Genomic DNA, 18594 nt, shown 5'->3' with positions numbered 1-18594 from the left:
CTCCTGAGATTTCAGCACACTTTGATGCATACCTTTTGCAGACGAGGGCTAGAAGCTTGATCTCAGCTTTGTTTCGTTCCTTTTTTTTTGTCATCAGGACAACTGACCACATTTGATGCTTGTGTGCAGTTACGACAGATACTTACCCTCCCACCCTCTTCTGGCAGTGGGGGAAGGAAGAACCGAAGATAGGATTTTCTTTCCTGTGTGGTGTTTCAGGGCAGGCTGCTCAGAGACCTTTACTGTGTGGAGTTGGTTCATAAATCTCAAAGGACTGTTGGTTGGCATCCATCTGTCTGGAGAGAGAATGGAGTGCACTTCTGGGGGTGAAGTTAAACTGCTGTGTTAGCAGCATGAAGTGTTGGATTGCTAACCTAGGCTGTGGGTATGGAAGTCCTGGGCTGTCCGGTCAACTGATGTAGTCCAAAGGAAAGCAGAGCAAGGCGTTTGGCACCAGTTTGAGTGCAGGAGTTGCCGGAAGGAGGCGTACAAAGGACCATCCAACAACCTTAGGGACCCCACTCCAGATTTGTGTAGGGTTTACTCCTGAGCCTTTTATTCTCCCAAAGATATCCCACAAGGCAGCAGAGGTTGAGGGTTAGAGTTTTCCTTCTCCTAGATGGGGTACCTTCCCAGGTGGACGAGCCCCATCTGCACCTCACATCCCTCTACAGCACCTGCAGAAACCGCCTTCTTGACCATCGGACCCACTCTTAGTCTTGCCTCCTCAATCTGCCAGAGCCTGTTTTTGCTGAAGGGGAAGTCCCTAACTCACCGAGGGTTTGAAACCCATTGGCTACCCTCACCTGTTTTAGCAGGCCAGTCAAAGCCATTTCTAGGATATGGCAGCTTTTGCATGCTGACCCCTGACCATTAGGTCCAGTCATGACCGACTCTGGGGTTGCGACGCTCATCTCGCGTAACTGGCCGAGGGAGCCGGCGTATAGCTTCCAGGTCATGTGGCCAGCATGACAAAGCCGCTTCTGGCAAACCAGAGCAGCACATGGAAACACCGTCTACCTTCCCGCTGTAGCGGTTCCTATTTCTCTACTTGCATTTTGACGTGCTTTTGAACTGCTAGGTTGGCAGGAGCTGGGACCAAGCAACGGGAGCTCACCCCGTCACAGGGATTCGAACTGCCGACCTTCTGATCGGCAAGCCCTAGGCTCAGTGGTTTAACCACAGCGCCACCTGGGTCCCCTGTGGACAGAGGTACCACCCCCAAATTCCTGGTTGAGGAGACTCCCTTTCTCCCTTGCTAATCTCTTGTCTCCTCCGTTGCAATCCCAGGTGCGACCAGAACAAAATGGACTTGGCCAACCTGGCGGTCATCTTCGCCCCCACCCTCTTCCCCAATGAGGTTTGCAGCCAGCTGGACTGCAGAGCTGAGGAGCAGCTGCAGAGGCAGGCAGCCGTGGTCCATGCTTTGATCAGCCATGCGGCGGAGATTGGTAAGTCCGGCGGGCTCATCTGCGCGGTCTCAAAATTTGCTCCTGTTTTTCGTTTTTAAAGGAACTGCATGGTGTTTCTACTGATGGTGCAATTGGTCAGTCGATGCGATGCTAAAAACCAGCTTAACTGATAGTGACATAGATAGGTTTTCTAAATACTGTGCCGTGCGACACACTGTCTGCCGTATGACTGTTTGTGGGCTATCCCATTTCCCCCCGTCTCTTAACTCTTCATCTGTGCAGCTGCCCATGTCTGTCTGTCTGTCTGTCTGTCTGTCTGTCTGTCTGTCTGTCTGTCTGTCTGTCTGTCTCTCTGTCTGTCTCTCTCTCTCTGTCTCTCTCTCTGTGTGTGTGTCTCTCTCTGTGTCTCTCTCTGTGTCTCTCTCTCTCTCTCCCTTTAACCTTCCTTGCCTCATCTCCTTTTTCCTGCTGTCCATTTCCAGGTGTAGCTTCCTATTCTTTCTGGGTGGGTTTACCTGGGAGGAAGTGCAGACCAGCCCTGATTCTCAGGGATGCAAAGCGAAAGGTGGTGGTAAATCTAGGGTCAGGAAAAGATGTGGTTGTCATCTTGTGGTCCAAAGGAAAACGGAGCAAGACATTTGGCACCAGCTTGGCTGCAGGAGTTGCCGGAAGTAGGCGTACAAGGCGCCATCCAACCACCTTAGGGATTCCAATCCAGAATTGTGTAGCGTTTACTCCTGAGCCTTTACCTCTCCTGAAGATATTCCACAAGGCAGCGGAGGTTTGGGATCAGAGTTTTTCTCCTTCTAGATGGGCTACCTTCTCAGGTTTATGAGCCCCCCTTGCCCCACCTCACTTCTCTCTATGGAGCATTAAACCAGGGGTCAGCAAAAAAATTTAGTAGCAGGCCAGTCCACTGTCCCTCAAACTTTGTGGCAGGCCAGAGAAGTGGCACCAGGGGGAGGGAGCTGGAAGAAGAGGCAAGGGGGAGAAGGAAGAGGCCAAGAAGCGGCAGATCTGCCGGCGATGGGAGGAAGAGGCCGCGTGGCAGCTGCTCTACCAATCAAACGCCACGCCTGGTTTACCTCAGCGCAGAGCGGGGATGTTTTTGCCAATCAAACGCCGCTGAGATAAACCAGGCATTTGAGTGGCAGAACCACCACCACTTGGCCTCTTCCTCCCATCACCATTGCTGAGAGTCTTGGCTTCGTGGTGGGTTCTGGCTTCGCAGCGTGGGCCGGATTTAGGACCCAGGTGGGCCTGATCCGGCCCGGGGACCTTAGTTTGCCGACCCCTGCATTAAACTCCTGCCAACCTAGCAGCTCGAAAGCACGTCAAGTACAAGTAGATAAATAGGTACTACTCTGGTGGGAAGGTAAACGTCGTTTCCGTGTGCTGCTCTGGTTCGCCAGAAGCGACTTAGTCATGCTGACCACATGACCCGGAAGCTGTATGCTGGCTCCCTCGGCCAATAATGCGAGATGAGTGCCGCAACCCCAGAGTTGTCCGCGACTGGACCTAATGGTCAGGGGTCCCTTTACCTTTATTCTTAATGCTCTTTTTAACTTCTGGGAGAGGAGACTGTGATGGGGAACCAAACCATTTTTCTTTTTTTCTTTTTTTTCAAAATTTTTTATTCTTTTTAACAATAAAAAAATACAAATAAACACACAAATACAAAAAAATATATATACACAAAGCTTTAACAGTTCTAAACCTTTGTTCTGATCCTTTTACTTCGACTTCCTCAACTCCTTGCTCGCTGCGATTCACTATTAATCATAATTAGCAATTCTACCTCATTATCCATTTCTAAAATTATTATATCTCACTTCTCATTTCTGTTATTCAATAATCACATTCATCGTCTTATCTTTCTTCACTTTACATTCATACTACGCTGCAATTACTAGTGACATTCAAAATCCCTATCTTCTTAATCAAAATACTATATTTCTTCAAATAAACTTTAAAACTTGACCATTCTTCTTCTGCCGCTTTCTCCCCCTGGTCGTGGAGTCTCCTGGTCAGGTCAGCCAGTTCCATATAGTCCAACATTTTCATTTGCCATTCTTCCACTGAAGGTATATCCTGGGTCTTCCATTTCTGTGCTATCAGCGTTCTCGCTGCTGTTGTGGCATACAAGAAAACAGTAACATCTTTCTTTGGTATCTCCTCCCCCACAATCCCCAACAAAAAGGCCTCTGGTTTTTTAATAAACGTATTTTTAAACATTTTCTTTAGTTTATTATAAATCTTATCCCAGAAGTCTTTTACCTTGGGGCAAGTCCACCACATATGATAAAACGTTCCTTCTGTTTCTTTGCATTTCCAACACTTATTATCATGTGTGTGGTACATCTTTGCTAACTTAACTGGGGTCAAATACCATCTATACATCATCTTCAACATATTTTCTTTCAAAACATTACATGCTGTAAATTTTATGGATTTTTTCCACATTTTTTCCCAATCCTGTATCATTATATTATGCCCAACATCTTTAGCCCACTCTATCATTACTGACTTTGTTTGTTCATCCTTTGTTTGCCACTCCAGCAGTAAATTATACATCTTGGATAGATTTTTGGTTTTTGAATTTAATAACAATGTTTCCAACAAACCATTTTTCTCCCCATCCCTAGTATTGTCTGCACTGACTGGCAGCAGTTCCCTAGGGTTTTAGGCAGGAGGCTTTCACCCCCCTTTGGAGATGATGATGATGATGATATAGTTTATTATTTATACCCTGCCCTTCTGGCTGAGTTTCCCCAGCCACTCTGGGCAGCTCCCAACAGAATATTAAAAACACAACAAAACATCAAACATTAAAAATGATCCTAAATGCCAGGGTTTGAACCTGGAACCTTTGGAATCCAAAGTGTGTTGCCATATTTCAAAAACTGAAAATCTGGACACAAAGCCGTTGGGGGCAAAGTTCTTGAGATTTTTTTGCAACCCCCCCCCCATTAAAGTTATTGGGCTATTTTAAAGGAAATTCACCCAAAAATTCAACACTTCCGACATGGGTTACCATACATCCAGATTTTCCTGAGCGTTAAAGCAATTTCAACCCGGACACTGTTTCCAACAGCTGAATCCCGGCTATGTCTGGGAAATCCCGGATGTTTGGCAGTCCTAGAATATCGATTTCAGATTGCCGACAAAATGTGTGTGTCTGTGTGTGATAGCTCGAAGTGAATGTTTTGCATGACCCCTAGTGTACGGCATCTAAAATGACAGGGTTGTTGAAAAAAACAAGCGGTGCTGAGCTTGAGTACAGTACAGTACTAACTAAAATATGCATGCTGCCCCCTGCTGGATGGAGGTGGGACAGCAGAGCCAACTTGACTGCTCCATTAGTGCGGAACTTGTGAGCAGGGGAATGAATTGGGGTGGCAGGGAGCTGATACTCTTGGCCACTGGGCAGGAACAAGCAAATGGAAACTCAGGGGAGAAAAGAAGCAGGTTCCCTCTGGAACTGCTGTTATGTCCTCACATGGAGAACAGGCGGCATGCTTGTTTCCGGCTCCAGTTGTGACCCCTCTTCAAGGGCGTAGCCAGGATCAAAACTAGGGGGGGGCAAGCCATGATCATTCAGGGGCGGGGCCACAAAGTGGGAACGTGGGCGGGGCTACAGGGCCAGCTGGCCTGACGACATCGTGGTGGCGGCAGCGGCGGCAGCGGCCACCTTGTGCTTCTGGGGCTGGCAACGGCGGCGGCTACCCTGCTTGGCTGGAGAGGACGGGAGGGTCGGGCAGGCAAGAGGGGGTGACAGGGTGGGCGAGGGCAAGGCAAGGCACGGCCGCAGTCACGACGGCTCCGAGGCCCATGTTGTGGGTTCAAGCCCCACCTTAGGAAAAAATTCCTGCATTGCAGGGGGTTGGACTAGATGACCCTTGTGGTCCCTTCCGACTACAATTCTATGATTCTATTGATATATTGCCATAGCATATGCATCATTCTGCTTTCTTGAATTGTCCTACTCCTAGGCATAGCAGCCAACACCTAGAGGCCTAGGTGCCTCCCCCCCCCAATTACTAGTAAATACCGTATGTGAAAGAGTCATCCCCCCCATGTTGATGGGCTTTCTATGTGGGGCTTATCTGCCCCCCCCATATTTTATTAAGAATGGAAGAGGGAGGGAAGGAAGGAAGAAATAGAGAGAGGGATAACTCATATTTGTGGGTGCCTCTGGGTGACGCTGTGATGCTGGAACTCTGCAGCAAGAGGACGGGAGGGTCGGGCAGGCGAGAGGGGGTGGCAGGGCGGGTGAGGGCGAGGGAAGGCACGGCTGCAGTCACGACAGCTCCGAGGCGTTGCTGCATATCAGCATAATATTTCAACCATGTTGTGGGTTCAAGCCCCACCTTGGGGGAAAAATCCTGCATTGCAGGGGGTTGGACTAGATGACCCTTGTGGTCCCTTCCGACTACAATTCTATGATTCCATTGATATATTACCATAGCATATGCATCATTCTGCTTTCTTGAATTGTCCTACTCCTAGGCATAGCAGCCAAATCCTAGAGGCCTAGGTGCCTCTCCCCCCCCCCCAATTACTGGTAAATACCGTATTTGAAAGAGTCACCCCCCCATTTTGATGGGCTTTCTATGTGGGGCTTATCTGCCCCCCCCCAGTATTTTATTAAGGATGGAAGAGGGAGGGAAGGAAGGAATAATAGAGAGAGGGATACCTCATATTTGTGGGTGCCTCTGGGTGATGCTGTGAAGCTGGAACTCTGCAGCAAGAGGATGGGAGGGTCGGGCAGGGGAGAGGGGGTGGCAGGGCAGGCGAGGGCGAGGCAAGACAGGGCCGCAGTCTCGATGGCTCCGAGGCGTTGCTGCATATCAGCATAATATTTCAACCATGTTGTGGGTTCAAGCCCCACATTGGGGAAAAATTCCTGCATTGCAGGGGGTTGGACTAGATGACCCTTGTGGTCCCTTCCGACTACAATTCCATGATTCTATTGATATATTACCATAGCATATGCATGATTCTGCTTTCTTGAATTGTCCTAGGCATAGCAGCCAACTCCTAGAGGCCTAGGTGCCTCCCCCCCAAAATAAATTACTGGTAAATACTGTATTTTAAAGAGTCCTCCCCCCCCCATGTTGATGGGCTTTCTATGTGGGGCTTATCTGCCCCCCCCCCAGTATTTTATTGAGGATGGAAGAGGGAGGAAAGGAAGGAAGAAATAGAGAGAGGGATAACTCACATTTGTGGGTGCCTCTGGGTGACGCTGTGATGTACAGGAGCCTTGTAAGCAGCTTTCTCTCTGCTTGATTTACAGCAGGCACGTCCAACAGGTAGATTGTGATCTACCAGTAGATCACTGGATGTCTGTGGTAGATCACTGCTAGATCACTGGCACCCCTAAAAAAAGCTCACCCAAATTTTTCCTCCTCCCTAAAAAAGCTGAAAAGACCTGAAGCCCTAAACAAAAATGGGCCTCCCTCCCTCCTAAAAGAAGCTCAACAAGTTTGACCTAAACCCCCCAAAACAGGGCTTCCCTTCCTTAAAAAAACTCAACAGCTTTGACCTGAACCCCCCAAAAGGGGGTAGATCACTCCCAGTTTTTAACTCTGTGAGTAGATCAGAGTCTCTTGGGAGGTGGCCACCCCTGATTTACAGTATACAGATGCAGGAGGAGGGGCAGACTGGAACACCAATGCTTTTTATAAACATCACTGTGTCTATCAAAGCTACAGCCCCCCCCTTCTTATTCACTTCCTTTTAGCCTTGCAGGGCCACCTTAGTCAAATTGAATCCTCTGCACCCTCATTAAATCGTCAATAGAACTGTTAATGCGATCCCTGAATGCCCATTAACAACTCCCACTGAATAACAATAGGGTGAATAGGGTGGACCTTGCCTGAAGGGATATTCTGCTCCATTGTCTTAACTGCTTAAGTACTGGTAGCCACTTTGCTTTATTTATTTGATGTGTTTTTGTTACAGCTGTGTTCCCGCCCCCAGCAAGTGGAGAGCTGCTCTTGCTAAAGCAAAGCCCTTTCCACTTCAGTTTTTGGAGGGGCAAAGTATTGGTTATGGTCTGTAAAATACAATAATTTTTTGCTTCTAGGGGGGGGCAGCTGCCCCCTCCTGCCCCCCCTGTCTACACCCATGCCCCTCTTGGATAGTGTGGGAATGTTGTGGATAGTAGGAGAGGATATATGGATTAGATATTATCCTTCCTCACTCACACTAGTGAGCTGGTAGCAGAGTGCATTCCCTTGTATATTGCTGGAAGCTAGTTGGTAGATTCGTTTACATCTCTTGAGTTAAGCAATCCAGTCTGGCTTGTCCAGATTGGATTAGTTCCTGGTAAATCCTCTCTGTTCCCTCATAAAAAAGAATGAAGACACAATAGTCTTCTCTTAAAAGTAATAAGAAGTTTACTCACATTCAGCCCACAGCGTGATCCTGAAGGCAGGCTTTAGCTTGTAGTTATAGAAGAGAGTGCAGGTTTATCCCATATGGGGATTGAGCCCATGTGCTGCTGGCTGAGAGCCAGCAGACAGCAAAAACTTCAAGAGGGTATAAAATGAAGAAGAAGTCTTTCAACTTTTGAATAGATTGGTTCCTTATTATCGCAGTTAGTTTTGCCAACAGTAGATATTCATTTAATTTACAGATCCATTCCTCTTTTGTTGGTGATATTTGTTGCTTCCATCTTGCGGCTATCCTTATTCTCGCAGCTGTACTTGCGTATAGAAATATTTTCCTCTTCCCTCATGGTACTTCCTCACCTACTAGCCCCAACAGGTATGCTTCTGGGCTTCTAGTTAAAGAGATTTTAGTATCTTCTTCACTTCTTCATGGACTACACACCAGAATTCCTTAATCTCCTCACATCTCCACCACATGTGAATTAGCGTTCCTGTTTCACAATTACACCTCCAACAGAGGTTGGACTTCTTTTTATCAATCTTGGCTAACTTCACTGGTGTCATATACCATCTATGAAACATTTTAGTAAAGTTCTCCCTAATGGTATAAGAGGCAGTAAATCTTATATCCTTCTGCCATAATTTGTCCCACCCCTCCAGCTGTATTACTTTTCCAAGATCTTGTGACCATTTAATCATTGTTTCTTTCACTACTTCTTCCATAAGATCCCAATCTAATAATAAATTATATGTTTTTGATAATAATTTCTTATTATTCTGTATCACCAAATTATTAAATTTAGATTCCTCTTTTGAGAAGCCCCTCTTTTGATCTGCTTTGAATACACTTGTAAGTGTATCTATATTAAATATCGTCATTTCCTCATATGCTTTTAATCTATAAAGGTAAAGGGGCCCCTGACCATCAGGTCCAGTCGTGTCTGACTCTGGGCTTGCGGCGCTCATCTCGCTCTATAGGCCAAGGGAGCCGGCGTTTGTCCGCAGACAGCTTCCGGGTCATGTGGCCAGCATGACAAAGCTACTTCTGGCGAACCAGAGCAGCGCACGGAAACGCCGTTTAGCTTCCCGCCGGAGCGGTCCCTATTTATCTACTTGCACTTTGATGTGCTTTCGAACTGCTAAGTGGGCAGGAGCTGGGGCCGAGTAACGGGAGCTCACCCCATTGCAGGGATTCTAACCGCCGACCTTCTGATCAGCAAGCCCTAGACCAGGCATCCCCAAACTGCAGCCCTCCAGATGCTTTTGGCCTACAACTCCCATGATCCCTAGCTAAGAGGACCAGTGGTCAGGGATGATGGGAATTGTAGTCCAAAACATCTGGAGGGCCGAAGTCTGGGGATGCCTGCCCTAGACTCTGTGGTTTAACCCACATCTATAATTTCCCTGATTCTCTTCTACTAACTGTTTATATGTGGGCCACTTTACATCCATATTTAATTTTTTAATGCCAAATGCTTCTAGTGGTGAAATCCACCAGGGTGTTTGCGGTTCCAAAAGTAATCTATATCTGTTCCAAACATTATATAATGCTCCTCTTAATATATGGTTTGTAAAATCTTTATTGGCCTTAACCTTTTCATAATTTAAATAGGCATGCCAACCAAAACGATTGTTGAAACCCTCCAAATCTAGCATATTGCCTTTTTCTAATCTAATCCGATCTCGAATCCAAATTAAGCAATCTGCTTCATAATATAATATAATTTTTAAATTGGTAGTGCCAAGCCCCCCCCCCCATTCAAAAGTTGAAAGATGAGTGTGGAAATGCTTTGATGAATACATGGTAACACACTGCTCAGAAAAAAAACTCGCTGACATGTCTAGAGTAAAATGTGAAGTATGAGACAAAGTGTATAGATAGAGAGTTAAAATTGAAATCCAAATAGAATTGAAGAAATAGAGACTATAGAATGCAAAGATTAAAGAATATATAGATATATAAAAGGAAATCTAGCAGGGGTGGAGGGAAGCGTGGTGGGAATGGGTGGAGGAAAGATGGTGGGTTTAAAATGTTTTGAGTCATGCTTTTATACCTTTTTTGTATTTTTGGAGTCATATTATTTGCTATGGATATGTAATATTAATTTAATTGCAATAAAATTTATTTAAAAAATAAAATAAAACGAAGACGTGAGAGAAGGGGGTGGGATGACTGCATGACTAGTCCCTTAGTTTATGGGGGCTGCCAGGGTCACGCCCATCTACCTGGTCACACGCAGGATGCTCCAGACCAGGTGTGACAGGAAGTCCTCCTGGCTGGACCAACGTCACTCTGGGCAAACAGGAAATGTTGTATTTGACTGCTTATGTTACATCCCACAGATAGAGATGGCTTGGCCCACAGTACTCCATGCTCTGTTAACTCCATGCTCTGTTATTGCAATGCCCTCTTGATTTTCCCTCTCCATCTCCCCTTGTGTCCAGGCACAATTCCCGAGCTCCTCCTGGAAAAAGTCCAAGCTGCCTGCTCAGATGCAGAAACCAAGAGACTGTCCCCACTAGGCCCAGAAGACACTGGAGAAAAGCACATCGAAGGGAGGGGGAGGAGGAGGCGGCGGCAACGGAGCATGGGCAGTGAGTATAGAAGACCAAACCCAGATCTTCTTGGACGATCGTTTGGAATCAGGGGCACTTCCAAATTTCTCTCTGGTTGGTGAAATGCAGACTTACCTGCTTCTGAAGCATTATGGATTCTCCATGGTTTCTTCTTTTATTTCAGAATTCTGTTGGGTGATGATACGGGCGCTAGCCAGTAGGCTCCCTCCACAGCCTGACTATGCTGCACATGTAACAGAGCATGCCCACTGCACTTGAAATGCTATGTCTGCTGAGGGACTCTTGCCCATGACACACCTTTTTATCAGAACTTCACCTGTATTGGAATTGTTTTAAAAATGTTTTTATTGTTTTGTCACTTGTTTTGAGTCCTTTAGAAGGAATAGCAGTAATAATAATTAATATTAATAATCACCTCTCGTCCCGCCCACCGGTAGTATGTGGCCCCTGAAAAGTTATCCTGAAATGAATATGTTATTGAGATTAAAAGGTTCTCTGCCCTTGTTGTGAGGATAGTGGCTTTTCTTTGGAAGAATTCTTTGGAGAGGCAGGGGACATCTCTATAAGATGGCTGTGATGGAGGCTGAGTTTACTTTTACTTTTTTGGGTGAGTACCAAATCAACTTATCTGAAAAGTTGTTGGCTTTTAAAAAACCAAACCAAAAAACAAAAAACAGCTTTTGATTATCAATATGAGAGCCGCAGTCAAAATTGTATTCTGCTGAAAAAACTAGACCGCTTTCATAACCAAGCCAGGCTTTCTCGATGTCTAGGCCTGAGTTCAATTTTTGGGCCTCCTTTGCCCAGGCTTCTTTCTGCTACTTTCTTTCCGCCTCACCACCTTGTCCCGGTTTCCTGAAATGTCCCTGCAGCATTTCAGCCCTGTTTCTCTTTCTCTCAAACTTTTAAACTCCTTAACTCTTCTCTGCCTCTCTTCCTTCCCTTCAGACATCGTGACCGAAGCCCTGAGCAAGTTCAAGACAGGCCGAGCCCTTTGCACTGCCCCTTCCCAGGAGATTCGACAGGGTGAGTGGACAGCCTCTTGAATTTCAGTTTCCTGGGGTTTTCGTCTTCTTCTTCTAATCTTGAGCTCGGTTCTTCACATTTCCAACTTAAGAACACAAGAAGAGGCTTCTGCAGATCAGGCCAATGGCCCATTTAGTCCAGCGTCCTGTTCTCACAATGGCCAACCAGAAGCTTGTGGAAAGCCAGCAAGCTCGACCCAAGCACAAGAGCCCTTTCTGCTCCTGTGGTTTTCAGCAGCTGGCATTCAGAAGCATTTACTGCCCTCAGCTGTGGAGGCAGAAAAGAAGCCATTGTGGCTCCTAGCCGTCAATAGCCTTCCCAACCAGTTTGCAATTTTCTGAAGTCCTCATGAAAATTCATCAGGATTCGATGTCTTCTAATAGACACATTTCCCCTGAAATAACACATTCACATGTACTTTATTTTTGCTCATCTGGACATTTTTATACAGACGCTTTAGTACTCTAGATGGGCATTTGTACGTGTTAACTCCACAGGAAACTGTAGCGCAAAATTCGGAAAAGTGCAAATTTTGAAGTGTTTCAGAACCGGTGCGGCGAGCAAGAAGCCGAAAGGCCCTGCAGACCAGGCATTTATCCTTGCCCTGGGCATGATGCCAAGCACAGCTACTTAGCACCATGCCCAGGGGAACCCCCCCCTAAACTTCTGTTGCCATTGGCCAATTCAGTGGCAGGAGGACGATCTGGCCTGCAATAGGTTGGTTCACAGGGGAGGCTCAGGGCCCGCCTTCAAAGCCACCCGCCCGAGGGAAAAAAGTCCTTCAGAAAGTGCAGATTAAGTCAATTCACCTTTAAATGAGAACTGAATCAAATTTGTTCCCTATCTGTAATGGGGGCTTAGGACTGGGGAGAAGGGAGATGGGCATGAGCCCAATTGAAGGAATAAATTTTCCAGAGCACTCAGCTGAGGGAGAGAGCTTTTGAGTCTGCTGCTGGTTGTGGGCAACCAGTTGGCAACAGATTTGTTCTTGAAGTTCTCTTGGGTCACTGTGAAGAAGGCAGCTGCTTCTGGAGTGGAACATTTCTTTTTAACCAACAGCTGCATTGTTTTCTTCCCTCTGGGAAGATTTAGATCAGCCTTTCTCAAAATTGGGTCCCCAGATGATGTTGGACTGCAACTCCCATCATCCTTAGCTAACAGGACCGGTGGCCTGAGATGATGGGATTTGTAGTCTAACAACATCTGCGCGACCCAAGTTTGAGAAAGGCTGATTTAGATTCTTATTAGATTTGAGTGGGTCTCATGGGAGATTTGGGGAGGCTACTGTGGCGCTGGATAAATAACTTCATTGATACTGATTTTGAATCAGCTGTTGATTGATTCTCACTTTAGCTTGACTTGCAATGCATTTGGTAGCCTTGAGATTACTTTTCGTGGCTTGTAAAGAAGGCTAGTTGCACATGCACAGGTGTGTGTGTGTGTGTGTGTGTGTGTCTTCCGTGTCCCCATTTTGGACAACAGAAATAAACTGAATTGTCCAAATGCTTGTCCTCTTGAAAAGATTCTCCCTTAACCCACAGGCTCCCCTGGTAACAGGACTCTGAAAGCATCTTTCAACTCCAAGAGGAAGGCCTCTGATGATGTAGTTGGGGCTTCTGAACTTTCAGCCAAGAAGAGGTACAATCGGAACATGGGAAACTGCCTTACCCAAAGTAGGACCACTGGTCCATCTGGTTCAGTAGTGTCTACACTGACTGGCAGCTGCTTTCCAGGTGTTTCAGGCAGGGTTCTCCTGGAGATTACCTGGAGATGCCAGGATTGAAACATCTGCATCCACAGCTAAAGTCTTTCCCCATATGGGGATTCCCGTAACCTCTGGAACCAGCTGCGCTTGTCTAGCCTGGGTAGGGCATGGACTCTAGCCTCCCTTGGAGCACCGCCCATTTGGATTGGGACCCAGTGCCAGCTCAAAGGGTTGCGGGGTCCTCTTGGGGATGACCCGCTCCCTTGGTAGCTGTGTATCCTCACTGCTTTTGTTACATCAGGAAACCTCTTTTTCATAGCTCAGTCCCTGTTTCTCTGCAGGTTCTGGTGATCAGCTGCCCCAGGTGTATTGTATATGGCAGGTGGGGGGCTGGTCAAATGGAAAGGCTAACAGGTTTTCCCCACCGCTGCTCCTTCTCCCTCCTCATTTCTACCGCCTGCTTGTTTGCCAGGTGGAGAGTTCCCCCCGCCTCTTGAAAAGCGGTTTATAAATAGATTAAATTAAATTTGAAAACCTGAGAAATCACTCATCCCAATCCATCCCTTTTCTCCTGTTCCCCACTGGCAGGAGGTCATCCTTGGATCCAGCAAACTCAGATCCCTTTGCGGATACTGCACCCCTGTTTGATCGATCAGCGGATGTGGGTCCCTCACAAGGTAATGATATCGTGACACCCCCACCCCCCCACCTTGCTTAAAGAGGTGCTTGCTGCATGCTTTTCACAGCAGGGCTCAGTTACCTGAAATTCTATGGCTCTGTGCAAATGCAAACTGGTATTCGGTGCTGTGTGCTTTTACTACAGCTAGCACAGCTGCCTGCCTTTTTTTGATTCCTGGTGTTGCAGCTTCCGAGCTTCAAAATTCACTACTATGCCACAGCTGGCTGCATGCAGATCTAATCTGTGGATTAAATGTTTAAAAGGCTGGCGACGATGGATCAGCTTCAGATAGGGTTGCCAGACTCAATAGAGGACAGGACTCCTGTGCCTTTAATTGCCCTGCTCTCTTTTGAGTCCGGAAACTTTAAAGAGAAACCAGCAGACCCTTTGTTTAACTTCCAAGCAAAGGGTCTGCTGTTTTTCTCTTTAAGGTTTCCAGACTCAAAAGAGAGCAGGGCAATTAAAGGCACAGAAGTCCTGTCCTCTATTGAGTCTGGCAACCCTAGCTACAGATTCCTGAATCAGGTCTTACATTAAATTGTTACATCAGTATTTGTTTTAAGAAGGAAGGCAATAGGCTTGCGTTTAAGAAGCTGAAGCTCGGTTGTCTCGCCTGTCTTCCTTTGTCAAGTTGGCATCCATCTGTCTTGAGAGGCAATGGAGTGCACCTCCAGGGGTGAACTCAAATTGCTGTGTTAGCATCACCAAAGTGACTTCCCTGGGGCGCAAAACTGGGCAGTGTGCATTGAGGTCCTGGGGTGCCCAGATGACACTGATGCTCCCAAAGGAAAGCAGAGCAAGACATTTGGCACCAGCTTGGCTGCAGGAGTTGGCAGAAAGAGGCATACAAGACGCCATCCAACCATCTTAGGGGCTTCAATCTGGATTTGTGAAGGGTTTATTCCTTAGCCTTTTTTTCTCCAGGTAGCAGATGGTTAAGTTCAGAGTTTTCCTTTTCCTAGATGGCCTACCTCCTCAGGTTGACGAACCCCACCTGCCCCTCACTTCCCTCTACAGCATGTGCAGAAACCGTAAATATATGGATACTGAAACTCACCCCTTATGTGTACCCAAATGGTCACTGCTTTCTTGCAGGAGAGAAGCTCACCATGAAGTCTGCTCCATACGATACAGGATTCACACCTTTAAGTCTGGTGGCTCCTACCGATTGGAACTCCCTCCCACTGTATTATCAAAACAAAATAAAAAAATTCCTTCCAGTGGCACCTTAGAGACCAACTAAGTTTGTCGTTGGTATGAGCTTTCATGTGCATGCACGGTGTCTGAAGAAGTGTGCATGCACACGAAAGCTCATACCAATGACAAACTGTGTTGGTCTCTAAGGTGGTACTGGAAGGAATTTTTTTATTTTGTTTCGACTACGTCAGACCAACACGGCTACCTACCTGTAACTGTATTATCAGGCAGACATTGTTTCTAGTCTGTTTTCAGTGTCTGCTCGAGACTTTTCTCTGCCAACAATCCCTGTGACTGGAGGGCTTTAACTCAGTCTATATTAGATTTGAAGTACAGTAGTTATTTAAATGTTGTTGTTGTTGTTTAGTCGTTTAGTCGTGTCCGACTCTTCGTGACCCCATGGACCATAGCACACCAGGCACTCCTGTCTTGCACTGCCTCCCGCAGTTTGGTCAGACTCATGTTGGTAGCTTCGAGAATACTGTCCAACCATAGCTGCCAAGTTATCCCTTTTTTAAAGGGATTTTCCCTTATGCTGAATAGGCTTCCTCGTGAGAAAAGGGAAAACTTGGCAGCTATGTGTCCAACTATCTCATCTCATCCTCTGTCGTCCCCTTCTCCTTGTGCCCTCAATCTTTCCCAACATCAGGGTCTTTTCCAGGGAGTCTTCTCTTCTCATGAGGTGGCCAAAGTATATAAATGTTTTCATTAATTTCATATAACTCTAGGCAGAAGTGCCTGGTGCTCCCAGAAAATATTGTGGGTTGTTTTTATAATGTGATTCGTGAGTTTGGACCCACCTCACCCGAGAAAACACACAGTCACTCCGAAGTGATGTTTTGGTCCGCCATCTTGATTCAAAATGGCGCCCAAACGGTCACGAAGACAGTTGCCTCCCAATGCTTCGTCTGCCTGTTGAGTAGCCCAGAACACGGTTCACGGGAAGCAACCCGTAAATGGAACGAAATACACTTGTGTTCTCCCAACGCAGCTCCTACAAGCCCTGCTCCTGTTTCTCCCAGAGGACATTCCAGCCCATTCTCCGATCTAGGGCACCTCACGGGAGACCCATGGACCCCGGCTGTGAAAACTCAGAGGAGAAAGAGCAGCGGCAGAAAACGCCCTCAAAGGTGGGGTTGCAAGTGGGTCTTTCCATGGAGGACGGGAGGGAAGAGCTATGGTGGGGGTGATGTTGATGATAGGAAGACTTTGTCATATGCAAAAGCTTCCCTCCCCGCAAGCCCTGAGAGGGGGAGGTGAGAATTTTCCCACTGCATGTTTTGCTATTCTTATAGTATTTTTGTAATGTTTAGCTAGATCAGGGGTCAGCAAATTTTTTCAGCAGGGTCCACTGTCTCTCAGACCTTGTGGTGGGCCAGGCTATATTTTGAAAGGGGGGGGGATGAACGAATTCCTATGCCCCACAAATAACCCAGAGATGCATTTTAAATAAAAGCACACATTCTGCTCATGTAAGAACAGGCTGATTCCTGGACTGTCCGTAGGCTGGATTTAGAAGGCGATTGGGCTGGATCCAGCCCCCGAGCCTTAGTTTGCCTACCCATGTGCTAGTAGTTGTACTGGGTTCTCTTTGGAAGAAAGGGCAAGTACAGAAGTGAACCAATAAATATCAACTTCAGATATGAGGGTTCTTGCCTGTAAAGTGGGTGCGTGGGAACCTTGGCCCACATGCTAAATGTGCCCCACCAGACCTCCTCACTTTGCCCTGGGGGCCATTTCCCCTAGACCACGCCTACTTGCCCCATCCATGCCTGATGTCCTGTGTGTGTTTTCAAGTAGGGATGCTGCTGGATCCTGCAGCTGAGACGCAGGATCAGCTGGTGGGCGGAGGGCTTAATCCTGCTTGGTTTGTGTGCCCAAGCAAGTTCCCTGCAGGGAACAGGGTGACGCATCCGACCCCTGCCGAAAGCAGGATTTGAACTCCCAGCTTATCAACTGATGCAGGAGGAGTTCAATCCTGCCTGGTCATGTTCTCCCTTCATCTGTGGGGGCCACTTGCCAACTTTGAGAGGCTGTTGGGACCACATTGAAAGCGCATGGCTTTCCCCAAAGAATCCTGGGAACTGTAGAGGATCTCCTCGCAGAGCTACAATTCCCAGAACTACACTTCCTACGATTCTTTGGGTGAAGTCGTGTGCTTTCAATATACATGTGACCAAAGCGTTGCGACCGCTTCCCTCTCTCCCCTTCCCTTTCAGAAAGCATTCTGCTCTGACTCCCCCCTGCCGCTCCCCAGCGCCTTTTGAGCGGAAGGACGCAGGGCGCAAATCCTTGCGCATCTTCTCCCGCAACAGCAAGGATCAGGTGAGTCCTCCGGAGAGCTAGAGACCCTCGCATGCTCCAGGGCCCACCTATCCTCCTGGTTCTGTGCTTTTGTGCTTCTCATTCCAGCCAGCAGAGGCAGTGAATGGCTAGCAATTTGTGTGTGATAACTGGTTGTTCTTGCGGAGCTTTCCCTGACCTGCTGTTTTGGGATGCAAAACAATCTGGTTTTCGGTCATGCTGGCTTGGAGGGCCAATGGGTGTTGTTGTCCAACAACATCTGCAGGGCACCAGAAAAATGAAATAATTGCAAATTATGGCCAACTGTACGCCATATGTTTAAAACACTATAATGCCTCTTTAAACAGTGATGGTTTCCTGGGAACTGTAGTTTAAGGGTGCTCAGAGTTGTTAGGATGCCTCTTATTTCCCCACACATAGCTACAATCCCCAGAGTTTCCTGGAAAGTGAGTTTTATTTTATGGATTTGATTTACTATATTTCTTTTAAAAACAACAATATTTTATTCTTTTTTTTCCATGTAGTTACTCTTGTACCATGCTGTTCCACTTGTTACTCAACAACTGTATTCCAGGTCAACAGAACTGGCGCCTTCCCACTTGCCCAACCTTAATGTTCATAATCCAAATTACATACAATTGCGTTTTAAGATTTGATCTGTTTTATTTCTATGCTGCCTTTCATTCACACGAATCGCAAAGTGGCTTGCAACCAGTAAGTAACAACAGTGTAATAGGACATCACAAATACAACACGGGTCAAATAGAATGATCAGCAAACCATCAGTGGAACCATTACAGTCTATAAAACACTATTAACAAAGAAAACTGGGGTGGGGGACAGGCTAAACAGCACAATTGCAGCAAAGGTCACAAAGTACTACATATGCATTCATAATCTGTAAAACAATATTAACAACAGACTGATTGTTAAACCACTCTGGGAAGGGAATAGGTGCTCTCTTAACAATTCTCAGCACCTTTAACAAATTAAAGCTCCCAGAATTCTTTGGGGAAAGCCGTGACTCTTTAAAGTGGTATCACAATGCTTTAAATGCAGATGTGCCCCAAATCTCTGCCTGTCTCTTAGTGCTCTCCCCAGATAACCAGCCTTGCTTTGCACCTCCTTGGGTGTCTTTGGCTGGCTCGATTGCATCCTCAGTCTCTGGTAATCATTCCTGCTCACCTGGATATAGGACGGAGAGAGATGCTTGAGTCCATGTAGAAAGGAGTCTGCTGTATGAGGATAAAAATATACCATTACAGCTGTACATTGGATCTCGAATGCCTTGGCTCCCAA

At 46.7% G+C, this 18594-nt stretch overlaps 1 protein-coding gene across 1 annotated transcript in view; it reads left to right on the top strand.

Annotated features, from left to right (window-relative positions):
- LOC118086158 (uncharacterized) overlaps positions 1-18594 on the top strand; it is a 36049-nt gene that overhangs the window by 12784 nt on the left and 4671 nt on the right. Inside the window, exons 5-11 of the mRNA XM_088671354.1 lie at positions 1291-1451; positions 10253-10402; positions 11333-11410; positions 12952-13048; positions 13704-13792; positions 15983-16121; positions 17211-17316. Coding sequence (XP_088527480.1) covers positions 1291-1451; positions 10253-10402; positions 11333-11410; positions 12952-13048; positions 13704-13792; positions 15983-16121; positions 17211-17316 — 820 coding nt within the window. The remainder of the gene's footprint in view (positions 1-1290; positions 1452-10252; positions 10403-11332; positions 11411-12951; positions 13049-13703; positions 13793-15982; positions 16122-17210; positions 17317-18594) is intronic.

The sequence above is a fragment of the Zootoca vivipara genome, chromosome 6 (assembly GCF_965207765.1).
Source record: "Zootoca vivipara chromosome 6, rZooViv2.hap1.1, whole genome shotgun sequence".
Taxonomy (NCBI): Eukaryota; Metazoa; Chordata; class Lepidosauria; order Squamata; family Lacertidae; genus Zootoca; species Zootoca vivipara.
Note: the sequence above shows the minus strand (reverse complement) of the source record. Positions and strands in the feature narration are given on the sequence as shown.